This window comes from Saccoglossus kowalevskii, chromosome 4 (assembly GCF_978046115.1).
Source record: "Saccoglossus kowalevskii chromosome 4, keSacKowa6.1, whole genome shotgun sequence".
Classification (NCBI taxonomy): Eukaryota; Metazoa; Hemichordata; class Enteropneusta; family Harrimaniidae; genus Saccoglossus; species Saccoglossus kowalevskii.
The window spans coordinates 42,577,947-42,597,113 of record NC_140644.1 but is presented as its reverse complement, the minus strand read 5'-3'; the positions used below and the strand labels follow the sequence as shown (position 1 = coordinate 42,597,113).

General features: G+C 39.8%; 1 protein-coding gene across 1 annotated transcript in view; it reads left to right on the top strand.

Annotated features, from left to right (window-relative positions):
• Positions 1–19,167, top strand: part of LOC100373703 (eukaryotic translation initiation factor 5B-like) — a 62,951-nt gene that overhangs the window by 34,972 nt on the left and 8,812 nt on the right. The window contains exons 11-21 of the mRNA XM_085498144.1: positions 950–985; positions 1,106–1,249; positions 1,845–2,104; positions 3,823–3,930; positions 5,833–5,943; positions 7,487–7,696; positions 8,264–8,395; positions 8,938–9,120; positions 11,126–11,287; positions 18,012–18,143; positions 18,634–18,765. Of these exons, the coding sequence (XP_085354270.1) occupies positions 950–985; positions 1,106–1,249; positions 1,845–2,104; positions 3,823–3,930; positions 5,833–5,943; positions 7,487–7,696; positions 8,264–8,395; positions 8,938–9,120; positions 11,126–11,287; positions 18,012–18,143; positions 18,634–18,765 (1,610 nt within the window). The remainder of the gene's footprint in view (positions 1–949; positions 986–1,105; positions 1,250–1,844; positions 2,105–3,822; positions 3,931–5,832; positions 5,944–7,486; positions 7,697–8,263; positions 8,396–8,937; positions 9,121–11,125; positions 11,288–18,011; positions 18,144–18,633; positions 18,766–19,167) is intronic.

Here is a 19,167-nt window from a genome sequence, read left to right as displayed (position 1 = left end):
TCAAAAAATAGGTAAACTCTCGCGAAGAGTTAAACTGAAAGGCAACGTCGTTTTTGACCAAAAAAAAACAACACGTCAATACAAGATTACTAGTGCGAGGTTAGATTTATAGAACGTACATGACCGCTTAACTCTGTTTTTTTTTAATAATCCTGTCGCACGTGAAACACAGGAGACATTTTAGTTCGTCCATTTCTTGTTTACCAATCTTGAACATTTTGTCTGGAATGCGATACAGGCAAAGAATAAACATTAATGATACCTACCGTTGTCAAATCAACAAGAGACTTGAATCAGGAAGGCTCGGCTATTTAAAACTTCGTAAATAACATTCTTTTCATGTGGTAGACTTTATTCAAGTGTAAAAAACGTAAGAGAAATGAATGGACGACTCATAATACTCGTACCTTCGAAAGTTACGACTTTTACTCTTGGAATAAATACATGCATAAAATACAACATTGTTTCACGCAACAACAATTCGTATACAGCATTGGACTTTTATTGGATTTTTATATTAATAAAATACGTGGGCCGATAATATTACCATATGCTTAGTATTTCCATGCCAGCGATGCTCGTAACCTGCTCGATTTAAAAACAGCTATTTGAAACAAAGAGTCATGGAATCACAAAGGAAACTGTTAAGTACGTATTTCACACCTTTCCTAACGTCGGTTTATAACTAAAACCAGGCAAAACATTCAGTCTTTATAAGTCACTTTACTTTATTACTAGCACGTATTCTGCTGTTATAATTATTATTTTCAACCATTGTTGCGATAATATTTTCTAGCTCAAATATGGTACTTTTTGAATGAATGTTTCAAGGAAATAAAGGGTGTTATTTCATGTAACATTATCACAGCTTGGACCTCTGAACTCAATTGTGACCTCTGAACTCAATTGTGACCTATAACATTGATTGTTTGACCTCTTTTTGTTACAGACCAAGATTCTACAGAGGCTCAAAAGGAGACAGAAGGTAGATGCACATTTTATATTTATAGTAATATTTTTGTTAGATTTTGTAAATGGATGGTAGTTTTCAAAAAGTGTCAAAATCCCAAAAAATTTATATAATAATTTTGATTGTCTTTTTTAGAGGAGGAACCTGAAACTATAGAGGTGGAGAAAAATAAAGATGATGATGGAGATGCTGTTGACAGAGAGGAGGAGGAAGACGAAGAAGAGGAAGATGTGAAAGATACATGGGAGGATATTGAGTCAGAAGAGGAGCAAGTACAAGGTAAAAAAGTTGTATTGCATAATTATTGCTGAATATTTTGCAAAATGTAAACGTGCATACATCACATATTACCAATTTATCCAAACACTGAATCACTTCACTTCACCCCTCCTGGAACATAGGCCATCGATGACAGTTCTCAAGCGTGTGTGGTCCTGTGCTGCAGTCTCAAGCTGTCCCCAGGTGGATCTTGAGCGCCTAACATCATCGTTGAGGTCACTCCGCCAGGTGTTTTTTGGCCTTCCACGTTTCGCTTTCCATGTGGATTCCATGTCAAGGCTTGTCTGGTGAGGTTGGATGGTTGCTTACGCAAAGTGTGGCCAATCCAACCCCATCTCCTCTGCTAGATCTCTTCCTCCATGGGAAGCTGCCTGGTTTGCTTCCAGAGCTCAAGGTTCCTGATCTTATCTGGCCAATAAATTTTTAGGATTGTCTGCAGGCATCTGTTTACAAAGGTCTGTACTTTGTGGGTTGTTGCCTTTGTGGTACGTCAAACACAGCATTAAAAATAACCATCCGCAGCTCTGTCAATTTGTAAATCAATAGTTTAGGAGATTACAAGTTTGTGAAATTAAATTCTGTTTTTACATTTTAGAAAAAGAAAAACCACAAAAGAAATCTTCCACGTCTAGTGTGAAAGTGAAGGATACTAAGCTGGTAGTGATGGATGAGAAGGAAAAACAGAGTAAAGAAGATGACAAAGAGGAGGATGACGAAGAAGAGGAGGAAGAGGATGAGAGTGGTAGTGAAGATGAAAGTGATGATGAGGACTCCGAGGAGGAATCAGAAGAGGAGTCTGAAGATGAGAGACCAGTGAAACGAGATAGCAGGGAAACTGCTTTAGATAGGATAGCGGTTAGTGATAAATTTATATGCATTGGATATTAGTACATCAAATAGTTGTGTTTAAAGATAAATGAATTTAACTGAAAAGATTCATGGAAATGTTTGCAGTAAAATCATTCACTACTAAGTGTCGGATACTGTAAATTTATGAGAAAACAAATTTTTACATAATTTGTAGCAGTGAAAATTTCTCTGGGACAAGACAACTTAGAGTTGTCGATGACATTTGCAAATTTTTTTCTTCACAAATGGCATAAAATCCTGAAATTGCAAAAATGACTAGCAGTGAAACGGTTTACAGTGATTTTTGTGACAAAATAGTAGGTCGTCATACAACCTTATTATCTTAGAGTGATTGTAAAATTACTAATCCTTGTCATGTACATAAAAATATCAACATCCTTCTTGGCTTGAATTTGTTATTATTAGCAATCCTTTTTCATGAAGGAACTTAGTTCAACTATTACAGTGTTCCTATGGCTCCTTGAAAAGTTGTAAAATAGATATTTTTACATTTGAAAAAGTCGGTCCAAGTACAACGTTTTTTAGCACCGCTGTCGACTTTGTCGAGCGCAGCTTATCATATGAGTGATTGTCCGTCGTCGTCGTCCGTGTCAATGTTTTACTTTTTCGACTTCTTCTTGAAAACTACAAGCCTGAATGCTTTGATACTTGGTGTATATGTACCTTGGGTAGACCTCTCTCAGATTTGTTCATTTCATGATGATATCTTCAATTCTCTAATTTTGGTGAATATTTTTGTCATTTTTAGTAAAAAGTGATATTTTCGACTTCTTGTTGAAAACCGCAAGTGCAATTGCTTTGATATTACATATATAGGTACTACATGTGGACCTCTCTCAGATTTGTTCATTTTGTAATGATATCTTTAATTCTCTAATTTTGGTGAATATTTTTGTCATTTTTGGTAAAAAGTGATATTTTCGACTTCTTGTTGAAAACCGCAAGTCCAATTGCTTTGATATTTACATATATAGGTACTACATGTCGACCTCTCTCAGATTTGTTCATTTTGTAATGATATCTTCAATTCTCTAATTTTGGTGAATATTTTTGTAATTTTTGGTAAAAAGTGATATTTTCAACTTCTTGTTGAAAACCGCAAGTTCAATTGCTTTGATATTACATATATAGGTACTACATGTGGACCTCTCTCAGATTTGTTCATTTCATGATGATATCTTTAATTCTCTAATTTTGATGAATATTTTTGTAATTTTTGGTAAAAAGTGATATTTTCGACTTCTTGTTGAAAACCGCAAGTCCAATTGCTTTGATATATTATACATATAGGTACTACATGTGGACCTTTCTCAGATTTGTTCATTTTCTAATGATATCTTCTGTTCTTTAATTGCCATGTGCATTGCTAACAGCGGAGCTATCTCAGCCGACAGGCTGCTTGTTTTTTTTTTGCAGGGAACTTAAAAATAAGTGTAATTTTGAAATTGGGCAATAGTGACATGCTATCTCCTGAATTCAAAGATAGGTCTTAAATTCCCAGAAGTTTCTTTAAAAAGTCCTAAATTTCATATGGTGAAACCCGTAGGAACCCTGTGTTAGATATTCAAATTTAAGTTGATCAACATGATTGAAACTACACAGTAATTGTATACTCTTTTATACATCATTCACACTACACACAGTACCTGCTTTGTGATGCTGAAAACTTGTGAATTTAACTGTAATTCTCTCAATAATTTCAGAAACGACAAGAGAAAGCTGAGAAAAACCGAACAGTTGATGACCTTAGGTCACCGGTTGTGGTAGTCCTGGGTCATGTAGATACGGGTAAAACGAAAATCTTGGACAAGGTAATGTATTAATTGTATTCTTTGTTTTGTTTTTAGCTCCGCTGTTAACTTTGTCGAGCGGAGCTTATCATATGAGTGATTGTCCGTCGTCGTCCGTGTCAATGTTTTACTTTTTCGACTTCTTCTTGAAAACTACAAGCCTGAATGCTTTGATACTTGGTGTATATGTACCTTGGGTAGACCTCTCTTAGGTTTGTTCATTTCATGTTGATATCTTCAATTCTCTAATTTTGGTGAATATTTTTGTCATTTTTGGTAAAAAGTGATATTTTCAACTTCTTGTTAAAAACAGCAAGTCCAATTGCTTTGATATTACATATATAGGTACTACATGTGGACCTCTCTCAGATTTGTTCATTTTGTGATGGTATCTTCAATTCTCTAATTTTGGTGAATATTTTTGTAATTTTTGGTAAACAGTGATATTTTCGACTTCTTGTTAAAAACCAATAGTTCAATTGCTTTGATATTACATTTATAGATACTACATGTAGACCTTTCTCAGATTTGTTCATTTCGTGATGATATCTTCGATTCTTTAATTTTGGTGAATATTTTTGTCATTTTTGGTAAAAAGTGATATTTTCGACTTCTTGTTAAAAACTGTAAGTCCGATTGCTTTGATATTACATATATAGGTACTACATGTGGACCTCTCTCAGATTTGTTCATTTCATGATGATATCTTCAATTCTCTAATTTTGGTGAATATTTTTGTAATTTTTGGTAAAAAGTGATATTTTCGACTTCTTGTTGAAAACCGCAAGTCCAATTGTTTTTGATATATTATACATATAGGTACTACATGTGGTCCTCTCTCAGATTTGTTCATTTTCTAATGATATCTTCTGTTCTTTAATTGCCATGTGCATTGCTAACAGTGGAGCTATCTCAGCCGACAGGCTGCTTGTTTAGAATAGTGTTTTATTAGTCCCCGTTCGGACGTAGTCCGAAAACGGGACATAGTCCGAAAACGGGGACTTATGTTTTGCCCTGTGTGCGTCCGTACGTGCGTTCGTGATCACCTGTATCTTGAACATACATGATCCGATTAAGTTCAAACTTCACTCATAGATCACACATTATATGGGACATATGCACATGCATTTTTTTCATGATCCGATTAACGATAGCCGAATAGCAGCCATTTTAAGGCCGAAAATGCATCAAAATTGCACATTTTCACCATTCCGGACCCGGATCTCAGTTATGCATGGACGGATTTTGTTCAAATTTGGTACATACATTAAACATAATAGGACCTTGATGCACGTCATTTTTTTTTTTTTTGGATCGGATTTGAAATGGCGGACTGGCGGTCATTTTGTTTTAAAGAATTCAGTTCTGGATCCGTATCCAAGACATGTCTGGATTGATCAAGTTCAAACTTCACACACACATGGTACATCATGTCACAAATAAATATGTGCATTTGTTTCATGATCTGCTTAACAATAGCTGAATGATGGCCATTTTAAGGCCGAAAATGCATCAAAATCACATATTTTTACAATTCCGGAACCGGATCTCAGTCACGCATGGATGGATTTTGTTCAGATTTAGTACAATGTGTTGTACATATGCAGGTGCATTTCGGTCATGATCTGCTTTGAATGTATATGTCACTCAAATATGAACGGAACGGGGACGTGTCATTGACAATGACTTGTTTTAATTAATTTTGTTTATCTTAAGGGCAAAAGTTAGTAAATATTGTTTAATTCATGAATTCAAAACTGGGGATGCTATATGTTTTCAATTTCAATGCTTAATTTGCCACAGAAAAACCAAAGAAATTCTGTGCAATGCCACATTTATTGTATCCCGAGTTTAAGAAAGAAGCATTGCTGTAAAGATATGGGTGTTGTCTTTGAATAAAACTGAGTTATTTTGTTTCTGTAGATTCGCCATACACATGTACAAGATGGTGAAGCTGGCGGTATTACACAACAAATTGGTGCTACAAACATACCAGTGGATGTCATACGTGTACAAACTAAAATGTGTAGAGAGGTACGTCATTTAATCTTCAGATGTTCCTTTGTAAACACATCAAATGAGTTCTCAGTCAAGCATCTTCTAGATCTACCGTTAAAGTCCTATTATAAACCGCGGTTTATATTACAATGTATCAATTTAAAAATTGGGATCAAAAGCTCAAGTTTGGGGTGCGGTTTCTATTACGTACATATTGCAATCACTAAATGGGCGTGGTCATTTTTTGTCCACAACACATGCACAAAACAAACAATAGACCGTACAATCTCTTGAATAGGCGTCGGGGAAGAGTGAAAGGCCTTATTTTGGTTCTAAAATAGGCGTTACGAAATGTTGAAAAATTACAGTCAATCAAAAAAAAAATTCAACATGATACAAAAAATACTCGGTATTTTTAATGTAATATGCATTTATTTTGTTAATTTTCTTGGTAACGAAAAGTATATTCTAACAGAAGTTTCAAATAAAAACACGAATGCACTGCTTAGTAGCAAATGATCACATAACGGTAGCTCGATCCGGCCATGCTGCGGGTCACAAGTAAATAACTTACTTGTTTTCGAAGTGTTGATATTCGTGATTATTATTTAGTAGTGATTACAATAACGCACGAAAAATAAATTCGTTGAATTGTTATAAAATGCAAGTAAAATTCAACTTAGTTTCCCCGTAAGCGAATGATTTCAGTCACATGTAAACAGCCGATACGATATCCGCCATGTTTTTGAATGCTCACGGGACGTATTATTGATCGGATAGGTCAAGTCGCTAATTAACCAATCAAAATGCTGGATGGTGCCCACGTGTCTAAATTGCATAGCTCATTTAAATATGTTAATGACAGTTCAGCGACCTCATGGTGAACAGGGAAGAGATTTACCGATAATGTAGTGCGATCTTTTGCCTTTGATTTCCATGGGAAAACGGCACGATTTTTTTTTTAAATCAAAAAATTATTTGTTTTCGAAAGATAAATTATTCTTCAATGCTCAGTTTAACACTTTTACGGTGATAAAAGCTCATTGTCTAAAACTTACGAAACACAGACGTATTCAGAAAGAGTATTGACAGAGGTCGCCGCCAGAACAAAAGCAGTTTCATTGCCTGTCTGACATCTTATCACCGCTGAACAATAAATAGGTGTGAATATTTTTAGCCATGTTGTCAAAACAAATGAATAGGATTAGGAACAATGCCGTTTTGGAACAGCTGCTTGAAACAATGAAGTCAGTCACGGTCTTGTTGAATTGGGGGTGCGGTTAGTAATAGGTACTTTTCAAGTTTTCAATTTTTGTTAAGAACTCTTTAACCCCGAAGCCAGAATTGGGGGTGCGGTTACTATTACGTATGCGGTTTATATTAGGACTTTAACGGTAGTGGCTATAAATCTAATATGTCAATATTGATCACCTTTTCTTTCCTGATAACCTTGCAACAAAAAGCTTTGCTTTTTTGTGATTCTACACAGCAATAAATGCTATTCATTTTGGAAGTGAGGGGTTTACATTTGCTTTTATCTTCTGTATATATATTTATATTCATTTTGCTTTCTTTACAGTTTGCAAAGAAGGAAATAAAAATTCCTGGTCTGTTAGTGATAGACACACCAGGCCACGAGTCGTTTAGCAATCTCCGGTCTCGTGGATCATCACTTTGTGACATAGCAATTCTAGTTGTAGATATAATGCATGGACTAGAACCACAGACAATTGAATCAATTAATCTACTTAAGAAGCGGAAAACACCGTTTGTAGTAGCATTAAATAAGGTAAGTTTGTGGTTGCACTGAATAAGGTAAATGAGATACCAGTATTTTACTATGTTTATTAGTTAATTAGTTTCAACTTAGCAACAAATCATGCCTAACCTACCACTAAAGAATAATCTATTCATGGTAACATCAATTGATGCATACGAGTATGAGTTACTCATTGGGTGTTGCTATTTTTACCAATAAATAAACATTTCCTAAATTACAATAGAACATGAAAATTGGGGAATAAAAACAAATATGTAAGTGTTTAATAATATTAAATACCACTGAAAGTTAATGATTTTATCGATAATCGCTGCTCATTTGTCTCACTTTTCAATGTGCTTATTATTTGATTAATTATCTTTTCCATTTCCTCACATTGAGTGTTCCTTATTTATTTCCTGAGATAGATTGTCTGCTATTTATTTCCTCAGAATTGACAGTCTGTTATTTATTTCCTCAGAATTGATCATCTGTTATTTATTTCCTCAGAATTGATCATCTGTTATTTATTTCCTCAGAATTGACAGTCTGTTATTTATTTCCTCAGAATTGACAGTTTCTTATTTATTTTCTCAGATTGATCGTCTTTTTGAATGGAAAAGTAGTCCTCACACTGATGTTTCAAACACAATTAAAAAACAGAAGCCTAACACTAAATTAGAATTTGATGAGAGAGTTCAGCAGGCCATTACAGAGTTTGCTGAACAGGTTTGTATTTGTGATTCATTCTGCTTGAAGTCTGTGTGATGCATTAAAAATACGTAGAATTATATGGAAAACAGGTTATTTTCTACCTTAGAAAGAAACTGACATTTGTTCACCAGTGTTTTGTCAATTATTATATTTCCCCGCCTTGAAATATGGAATTTTGTGATTAACCAATACTGTAAAAAGATTATTCACTGGGTTTCAATTTTGCTTATTTTGCTGACTGGCAAATGCGCTAAAATAAATCCAAGTGAATATTTAATATTTAGCATAGAACACATTATCTAAATTATAAAACCTTGAATTTAAAATCCACTCAATATGCCTGAAATGGTAAATCAGTGAAATTTAAACCCAGCGAAAATTAGTCATTTTACCGAAATCAAAAATATAAATAATTATTGATGTGATCAATATGACACTTTATAAGATACTTGGTATATGATATAATGGTTGTTATTTCCGCAAATCATCAAGGACAAAGTAGGTTTGACATGAATAAGTAGATTAATATAAATGCATATACCTTATTACACTTACAGGGACTGAATGCTGCTTTGTTTTATGAGAATAAAGATCCACGTACATACATATCATTTGTGCCAACTTCCGCTCATACAGGAGATGGTATGGGTAATCTAATGGCATTAATTACAGAATTCAGTCAGACACTACTGGCTAAGCGATTGGCTTATTCTGATGAGCTGCAATGTACCGTTTTAGAGGTAAGCTTAACGCTGTACGTTGCTCACTGGAAACTGAAATAGACCCTTATAATAAAGCAGTTCAGTCTGTCTTACTTGCCATTCTAGTCTCTGTTCGAACGAAGTCTGAAAACAAGAACTTAACATTCGTTCTCTGTCCGTCCGTGTGTTCGTTCAGAGTCGTATTTCAGAATCCTTTGGATCGATTCTGTTCATTCTTTGCATGTGCTTAGTACTTTATGTGGGACATATGCACATGCAGTGGTTTAGCGATTCGATTCAAAATGGCCGACTGTCAGCCATCTTGTTTTTTGAAAATGTTGTATTTTGAACATGCTTTGTCAGTTCTCATTCAAACTTGGTACATAGATTATACATGTTAGGATACATGTCCATGACAATTTCTTTCGCAATTGGATCAAAGATTGCCAACTGGCAGCCATCTTGTTTTTTTTTTAATGTGGTATCTTGGACATGCTTTGTCAGTTTTCATTCAAATTTGGCACATCTTTTATACATGTTAGGATACATGTCCATGACAATTTCTTTCGTAATTGGATCAAAGATTGCCAACTGCCAGGCATCTTGTTTGTTTTTTTAATGTGGTATCCTGGATGTGCTTTGTCAGTTTTCATTCAAATTTGGCACATCTTTTATACATGTTAGGATGCATGTCCATGACAATTTGTTTCAAAATCGATCAAGGATGGCTGATTGACAGCCACCTGACTTTTTGGCCTTAGTACTATATTTCCATGATTTATGTACTATTTGCATTTGTATTTGGCACATACATCATACTTGTCAGTTTGTTTCATAATCAGATCAAAAATGATCGAATAACAGCTGTTTTTATTTTTGGCCATATAATATCTCTGTCACCCATGTATAATTTTCATTGATATTTAGCATGTCATAAATGGATACATGTACATGTCAATTCAATTTGCAATTTCATCAAATATGGCCGCCTGGAGGCCATCTTGTGTGTTTAAAATGTGATAACTTGGACATGCTTTCACTTGTGATCTATGTTTTTCTTTGCTATGTCTTAATCCAGAGGGGTCGTCACGCAACACATGCTCGAATTTGATGTAAATAAACAATCTGTTGTATTTGCCACTTGGGACTCAAGTTTCAAGGACATGCTTGCAACAACCCCTCCACTTATATGATGAGCACAAAGAGAACATTTTCAATGACTTGTTTACTTTGTGCTAGCTTGCTGATTACTTAAAACAACCCACAATTAATGATGTTTACAATGAAGTCCTACAATTTGACCAAAATTCAGGATAATAAATTTAGTTTCTTGTGTGATTGTTGGCCATTTTCGGCCAAAAAAAGTTTGAATAAGGCAATAAATGTTAGGTAAGTAGGTAGGTAGGGTAGGATTATCTGAACCATGCATGTTTTTTTATTATGCCATATATACTTACTGATTGTTCTGTTCTCTCTTTCCATAACAAAAAAGTCCTATTTATAGTCTGAACTTTTCTTCAGAAAACTGAGACAAAAATAGACAAATTATCAGAGTAAAAACTGTCTGTTGGCTCCAAAAATATAAGAATATAAGAAAAAAGTGCTGAAAAATTTGGGTGAGAAAATCTTGTGAAAAGGCTAAGCTTCCATTCCATAATTATTATATCACTATTTATATCAGTTTAATATCTGTTTGTTACAATTCAAAATCTTACTAAAGACAGAACTTACATAACTATAGAATGTTCTAAATGTTAATAACAGACGATAATGACAATTCAACCTCAAATACTTCACATTGGCTTCTAAGTATCACAAGGAAGTTTACAGTATTGACTTTAAATAACAAAGCCCTTGCTATTTTCAAGTCTGGATTTAAAAATACATATATCAAGGCTCTAGTTTTTGTTTGCCTGAATCTTCATAAATAATTATTGTGATCACAAGAAAGAATAAAACAACGTTATTGCTATACGAGACACTGTTTAGCTAACAAAATGGTTAGTGATATCATTAAAAATAAATGCTATTAATTTTATTTCAGGTTAAAAGTTTACCTGGTTTGGGCACAACAATAGATGTAGTGTTGGTCAATGGCAAACTCCGAGAGAGTGATACCATTATAGTAGCCGGGCAGGAAGGTCCTATTGTATCACAAGTTAGGGGGCTTCTTATGCCAGAACCTCTCAAAGAACTTCGAGTTAAGGTAAGTAATAACACAGGGTTTGTATATTATCCCTCTCTCCTCTCAATTGAGTGAAATTCACTACGTTCAATTACCCACCATAGACTCCAGTCAGTCAAAATGACTATTTTGAACTGTAGGTAGACATTAATCAGCGATTCTGCCGGGGACGAAGAGATAAAATCTAGGTCAGGGGAAGCCCCATGACCCCAAGATTCTCTTCCCTTACGTCACGAACCACGTGACCGAGGCCATATGGCAGCGCCACTAACGGCTGGACAATCACTCTGATTTTTCTCCGCCTCGAATGGAGATGAAATCTAGCGAGCTCTGCCCGGATCACTCGCTTTTTTCCTGTCCGAGTTTCTAGCTTGGGTTGTTGCCGCTGGGTGGCATTCGACATTCTAACTGGTAGGATAAGTTTTTCTTGTCTTCTTTACCCTCGTGTCGTTTTCCCCTTTGTGTGTAATATTTTTCACAACAAAAAAATTAAAACCCAGCGCCACTACGTAACCACTTGTTGGTTTCGTGGCGGCTCCTTTTACTACTGTAATTCGTTTTCCTCATGCATGTCGTCTTCATTTTTGCTTGATCTACGTATATAGAAATGAATAGATGTAATGACAGCTCCATGACTCCCTGCCGTTTTTTGGTCTACTCGTTTTCAAGTCGACTGTGCAGTGGTTATATTCAGAATTTACCAGCATAGAACCTGCATCCAATATGCTTTTTCGCCGTGGCTGCGTGCGAGGTTCGGGGTCATTGCCTTGAAGGCGTGCGTTTTTCACTCGAGTTCTGAGGCCTGAGATATTTTTTTCAGAGCCATCAAAATTGCTGAGACTGACCCGTTTTTTCACAGCAAGGTCGTGCATCCAGTAAAAATCGGTTAAAGTGAGTTGTGTGTTTGGCATGATTGGAAAGTTCTCACACTGGGCTACCGGTGCTTCGCGTACCGGGACGTTGAGTAGGAGGCCCGACAGTGGAGGTACCGGTCGGAGGGCATCTTCACAGTCTGTGTTTTCAGGCAGTGGTTTACTCGATTTTACCGGCTACAGTGAGGCTGTGCCCCTGGTAGTTTTTTTCCCTCTATGGGGCCTGTCGAGGGTCCCTTTGTGGATCTTTCCTCGCACGGCACCGGGTTTGCCTCGGAGTTGAGGGCTTTGGTCGAAGGACTGTCGGGGGAAATTGCATCTCTGGCAGGCCGGGTAGCAAGCTGTCTCCACTGCGGCCCCCAGTGGGCAAACAGAAAGAAACACGAAAGCATGTTTGCATTCAAACACGTCTCTTCCGGGGAACTCCCGCTTCCAGCCGCGGCTCTCCTACTAATTTGGGTCAGGCCGAGACTAATTGCTAATTTCACCGGGCCTCCTCTGGAGCCTCGGGCACTGAATGCCAACGGGGTGCTGGCAGCCAAGCCTCCGAGCTCGGGGCAGGGCTTTCAGGGCAGGGCTTTCAGGGCAGGGCACACGTTGACCAACCTACTTTCAGCCAGCCAGGGTTCGTCGCGCGGTAATGGTACAACGGTAACGAATTTTACTCTTGTGTCCGGTCTCCGCTGTGGGTTTTGACTCCCTTCTCACTGACCCATGGGCGTCCCCAGAGGGAACCGACCCTGTTATGAGACGCACAGTCGAACACGTTCTCTCTCGCATATTTAAAGTGAAAAGGAGACAGAGTTCACTCGCGTCGGATACAGCCGGTACCTCGGGCGTTCCCTCAGAATCTTCCATCCGTAACGACTCGGTGAGCCACGCTTTTGGGGTGATACGGAGTTCCATCGATTATAGTGATACGATGTAAATACCCCCACTCCTGATGCTAAGGCGACCTCTTTCAGTTGCTTCAATGCTTATGGGATCACGGGCGTCGGGATTCAAAGCAACTCCGTCAGCATGTCTCTCCCTGTCTGTCTGAGTGCGGAGTGGGACACAGGGCACGCAAACGGTGTTGATGGGCAGACGTTGGTCAGCCGCGGAGGAGGTAACGCTTAAGGCCCCCGGATGGGGTAAAATCTTATGCAACACTTTCCGCTGGACCAAACGCTACCAGGTCGGTGTGGTTTCGGGATCAGTCCCCAAAGTGTGGGATGAGACCAAAATACCCCCAACCGGATCCCAAGGCTCCTTCCCCAGACCCTGGTACCACGAATTTCCGTTGGGCAGACCGGGTAAAGGGGGGACAGCCCCGTTTCATGGGCGCTCTCGCCAGGTCAATCTGAGACTATCTACCACGCTCTGAAGGCAGAGTTGCTTGAGCGCAATATCGTGCGCGCCAAGTACTCTGAGACCTCGGAGGCAGAATGCACCAGCCTCCTAGACCAGGCGACACATTTATTGGTGGGCCACCGCACATCTACGTGCGACATCCCCTAGTGTCACCTGGCTCTCATGGCCAGGGCCACTTCTGCGCAATGAGACGCGGCCTTCGATGCGTGTGTTTTTGCCAGCAAGCTGAGTCAGGGGGTACGTCCCTATCTCAGTGACACAGACTGGACATCTCCCATCTTCTTTGTTCGGGGAATGGTGGGTACAGTCTCGGAGCTTCAGAGTGCAATGAACCAGAGGGTTCAGATCAAATCCGCTAGCCAGTTGACCCTGCCAAGGGCAAGCAGAGGGTACCCCAAGCACAGAAAACACAACGCCCTAGGGCGTTGTCCGCCAGAGTCAGCCAGGAGGCAAGCGCTCATACCCTTGCATGGGAGGGAAGAGTAGTGGCGCGCCCCCAGGGAGGAAAGAGCCAGGTGGTGGCTCCTCACCCTCCTCGGGCGGACGTCTACCCCGGCAGCGGGGGAAGCATGTTTGACGCTTACCTCTGCAACCGGGGGGACAGTCATGTGTTCGGCGAGTGGCCAGGTCACAACTTAGTGACTATTTCAGGCCTTGGGGAACTCGCCTCATGGGAGAAGGGAGCACCACCCCATTCAGGGTTCTCCTCTCCATCCACAGTTTCAACTGGCTAGCCCCACTAGAATTGAGTGGGGCTTAACTGCACATAGCGATGCACCCAGCGGGTTGCCATCTCTTTCGAATCGCCCAGCTGGGCCAAGTATTCGAATTTCGGGTGCTCCCCGTTCGGGTTATGCACAGTGCCCTACATGTTCACCAGAGTGATGAAACAGGTAGTGCTGCTGCTTCACCAAATGTCGGTACACCTCAATCCGTACCTAGACGACTGGTTACTTCATAACCCGGACAAGGGGTTAATAGCCAAACATGTCAGGCTAACACAGGATTTACTTCACCAGTTGGGCTCGTTAGTAAATCGACAAGTTTCATCTCAACCCAATGCGCAGTTGGTATCCCTGGGCATGGAGTTTTGACACAGAGGTAAGCTTGGTTTAGCTATTTCAAGCGTGTTGCTTAGCGCTAAGCAGCCTAGCCGAACGCCTAGTCAGCGTTCCCTCAGTGTTCCTCCGAGAACTAATGCGAATCATCAGAATGATGACCTCAGTTCGAAGGGTTGTTCCTCAGGCTGCACTACGCAGCCACATGGTATAACGCTTGTTATAACGCCGAGCTCTCCTATGGGAACTAGATAGGCGGATTTTGAACTCGCCGCAGGTATGACTCTGGTAACAGATGTCTCCTCCCAAGGTTGGGGAGCGCATCTATTAGACGAACAAGCCAGGATATGGCCCCCGCATTAGTTTCGGGACTGCCATATCAACCGGCTCAAACTAAAAGCAGTATACTTAGCACTACCACGCTTTCTACCCGTAGTTCAAGACCACAGAGTCCTGCTCCGCACAGGCAACACAGCGGTGGTCTTCTTCAAGAAGGAGGGGGCGCGCGTTCCCCATCATTGCCAGTCCTAGCTGAGCAAATCCTCCTTTGGTGCCTGGAATACAATGTGGAGCTAACCGCACACCACCTTCCAGGGGTGAGGAACAGTCTGGCAGACGCCCTTTCATGGCGGCTCTGTCTCCAGAACACAGAGTGGCTGATACAAGCCTCCAGGCTGTTTCGGCTGTGGGCCGGTCCAAGGTTAGACAAGTTTGCCGCACCCCGGAACGCCAGCTTCCGACGTACGTAACACTCCTGCCGACTCCAGGAGCCTGGGCCAGGGTCGCTTTGCTAACCTTGTGGACCCACTTAGTTGTGTACGCCTTTCCTCCCTTCCCGCTAGTTCACCGGGCACCGGAGAAAACTTCGACAGGTGCACACCTGCATATTATCATTGGTTGTACCCAATTGGCCAAGCAAGGCCCAGTTTCCACTTCTGTCGGAAATGCTAGTCGAAACATCAGTAGTGCTTCCAGACTTACCGGACCTGCCTTCCCAACCAGACTGCGCACTACCGACGAGCCTAGCGGGTATCACTTACACGCATAGAGGCTCTCAGTAGACCCGCACATACGAAAGCTTTATCTGGCCAGGGCGAACAGGGATTCCACCAACACTGCCTACATTTTTAGGCTGCGAGCATACACTGATTGGTGTAGCGGAAGGGAGATTGATCCATACCATCCCTCTATTGGCCAGGTAGCAGGCTCCTTCGTCCACCTGTTTGATGAAGTGGGTTTGTCCTACGCAGCGATCATTGGCTACAGGTTGGCCTTATCCCCCACCATTCAAACGTACGGGAACAAGACTAACCGATTGTCCTATTATTAGGAGACTATTTACTGCTTTCCAGACCCCATACAAGGGAACCGCCCAACTGGGACTTGTTGGCTGTGTTGTCTGCTCTAAGCAGACCGCCCTTTGAGCCTCTCCGATCAGTACCACTCAAATTTTTGACGTGGAAAATAGTCTTCCTACTGGCCCTGGCCTGAGGTAGGCATCGGCCAGAGCTGGGGGCATTGTCCTTCTCGAATGATGTACCACCGTTATGGACAATCAAGTTGTGCTAAAGACACAAATCAGGTTTCTCGTCTAGAACCAAATCCCAGGACACGATCCTCATCCGATCGTCATCCCCTGGCTGTCAAATTTTGTCTGCCCGGAGGGTCAGGAGGAATTGCTCTCTGCCCGGTTCGAGCCCGGAGTTACTACTAAACTGTAATAAGGATTCAGGACGGGGTGCCAGGCACATGTCTTTTGTGTTACGGCCCAGGCAGACACCATAGGCCGGCCTCCACAACTTCCATAATCAGGTGGTTTACTGCGACTGTATTAGAGGTCTATAATACTTTAACTGCCTCGACACAGAGCTTGCAGAGACACCAAGAACGAGCGCATGAGGTCTGTGCGATTGCCAACTCACTAGTGCTACCATTGGCCGAACTGTTTCGGTCCTTACTTCGAAAGCTTACTACCCCCAGAATTTGGTTGGAGTCTAGCTTTCTTGGGCACACCGAACCCTGTCACCGTAGCAGCATTTTGGCTTCTTGCTCTGGGGACAGCACAGGCAAGGTAAGACACCACCCTTTTTGGGTCTTAACTAAGGTGTTGAGTTTATTGTAGTTTGTTTCATCCCGGACTGGGAATAGACTTTCATCATTTTCTGTTTGCTCGGAAAACCCGCCACCTATCAGCGTCTGACTCTGCCTACAGTTCAAAATAGTCATTTTGACTGACCGGAGTCTATGGTGGGTAATTGAACGTAGTGAATTTAGGCAGAGGGTTCTCCGAACCCGCCTATTCACATAGTTCAAACCCACCATAGACTCCGTCCCCCCCCCCCTCAACCACCCCACTCTTTCCGTAGCGTTGGTCTAAGTCCTCGAGGCGGAGAGAAAGGAACCAGAGTTATTGTCCAGCCGTTAGTGGCGCTTCCATATGGCCTCGGTCACGTGGTTTGTGACGTAAGGGAAGAAATCTTGGGGTCATGGGGCTTCCCCTGACCTAGATTCTATCTCTCTGTCACCAGCAGAAGCGCTGATTAATGTCTACAGTTCAAAATAGTCATTTTGACTGACCGGAGTCTATGGTGGGTATGAACTATGTGAATAGGCGGGTTCGAAGAACCATCGCCTAAAACTAAAATCTAAACTGAGTACAATACTTGAATGCAGAAAATGAGAATGATTTTTACAAAAAGATTATATAAATTTTTGTTGTGAACAAATTTTTTTTGAATTTGGGATGGTATTTAGTTTACCGATCTAGAGAAATTTTTTTTTTTATTGAAACCAGTAATTACTCACATTACATTATTCTTTTCATACTGCCTACAATCTTTACAATGACATTTCATTCTGCTTAAACTTTTTACAATAACTTTTCATTATGCCTAGAATCCTTACAAAATACTTTTAACTATGCCTAGAATCCTCACAATAAATTTTCATTCTGCCTAGAATCCTTACAAAGTACTTTTAATTATGCCTAGAATCCTCACAATAAATTTTCATTCTGCCTAGAATCCTTACAAAGTACTTTTAATTATGCCTAGCATCCTCACAATAAATTTTCATTCTGCCTAGAATCCTTACAAAGTACTTTTAATTATGCCTAGAATCCTCACATTATTTTTTTATTCTGCCTAGAATCCTTACAATGTACTTTTAATTATGCCTAGAATCCTCACAATAAATTTTCATTCTGCCTAGAATCCTTACAAAGTACTTTTAATTATGCCTAGCATCCTCACAATAAATTTTCATTCTGCCTAGAATCCTTACAAAGTACTTTTAATTATGCCTAGCATCCTCACAATAAATTTTCATTCTGCCTAGAATCCTTACAAAATACTTTTAATTATACCTAGAATCCTCACAATAAATTTTCATTCTGCCTAGACTCCTTACAAAGTAGTTTTAATTACGCCTAGAATCCTCACAATAAATTTTCATTCTGCCTAGAATCCTTACAATAAATTTAAAGAAATCAAAGCTGCTCAAGGTGTGAAGATTCTTGCCAAAGATTTGGAGAAAGCTGTTGCTGGGACACAACTGTTAGTAGCTGTACAGCAAGATGAGATAGAAATATGCAAGGTGAGTTATGTCACATGTTGTGAAGGTTTCATTCAGTTCAAAAACCTAATAACAAGTTTTGGTTTCTATATACTGCTTTAATTTCGTGACAAAAAATTTTCACAAATTTTGTAGCAGTGAAAAATGTTCTTGGGTTTTACGACACGAAGTGTCATTGAATTTAGCAAAATTTTGTTTCTACAAATGATGTAAAATTCTTAGCAACAGCAATGGTTTACACCTATAATGTAACTTCGGCTGCCATTTTGTATTTGACAATAGTAAATGGCTTATACATTACAAAATTATTTCAGGACTCTAATATTTATTCCCCAGTTTCATTCATGGAGGCTAGACTGCATTGGTAATCATTGTTCCCAGAAGAATTATGCATAATATTTGCATATCATTTGCATAGTCATTTGAAATGATAACATGGGTAATAAAACCTAATTATCATTCACCTGCTATTGTCTGTTTAACACCAGTGTGAGTTTTTTTGTTTTTATAGGAAGAAGTAGAAGCAGCTTTAGAAGACACATTGAAATCATTTAAACTGTCTGACAGAGGAGTATTAGTACAGGCATCTACACTTGGATCACTGGAAGCTTTATTAGAATTTCTCAGGACATCCAAAATACCTGTAAGTTTAGAGTGCTACCATATGTTGTGTTGTGCACAGTTCAGTGTACTTTTTTTAGTTCTGCTGTCAACAAAGTCGTCACAGCGGAGCTGTTCATATTACTGATTGTCCATTGGCGGCGGCGTCAACTTTACAATTTCAACTTCTTCGAAACCGCAAGTCAGAATGTTTTCAAATTTGATATGCGAGTACCTTGGATGGTTCTTTCTCAGATTTGCTCATTTCATGTCAAAATCTCAAATTCTCTATTTTTAGTCCCCGTTCGGACGAAGTCCGAAAACGGGGACTTATAATTCGGTCTCCGTTCGTCTGTGCGACTGTTCGGAGTCATATCTCAGAATCCCTTGGACCGATTCCGTTCATTCTTTGCATGTGCCTAGTACTTTATGTGGGACATATGCA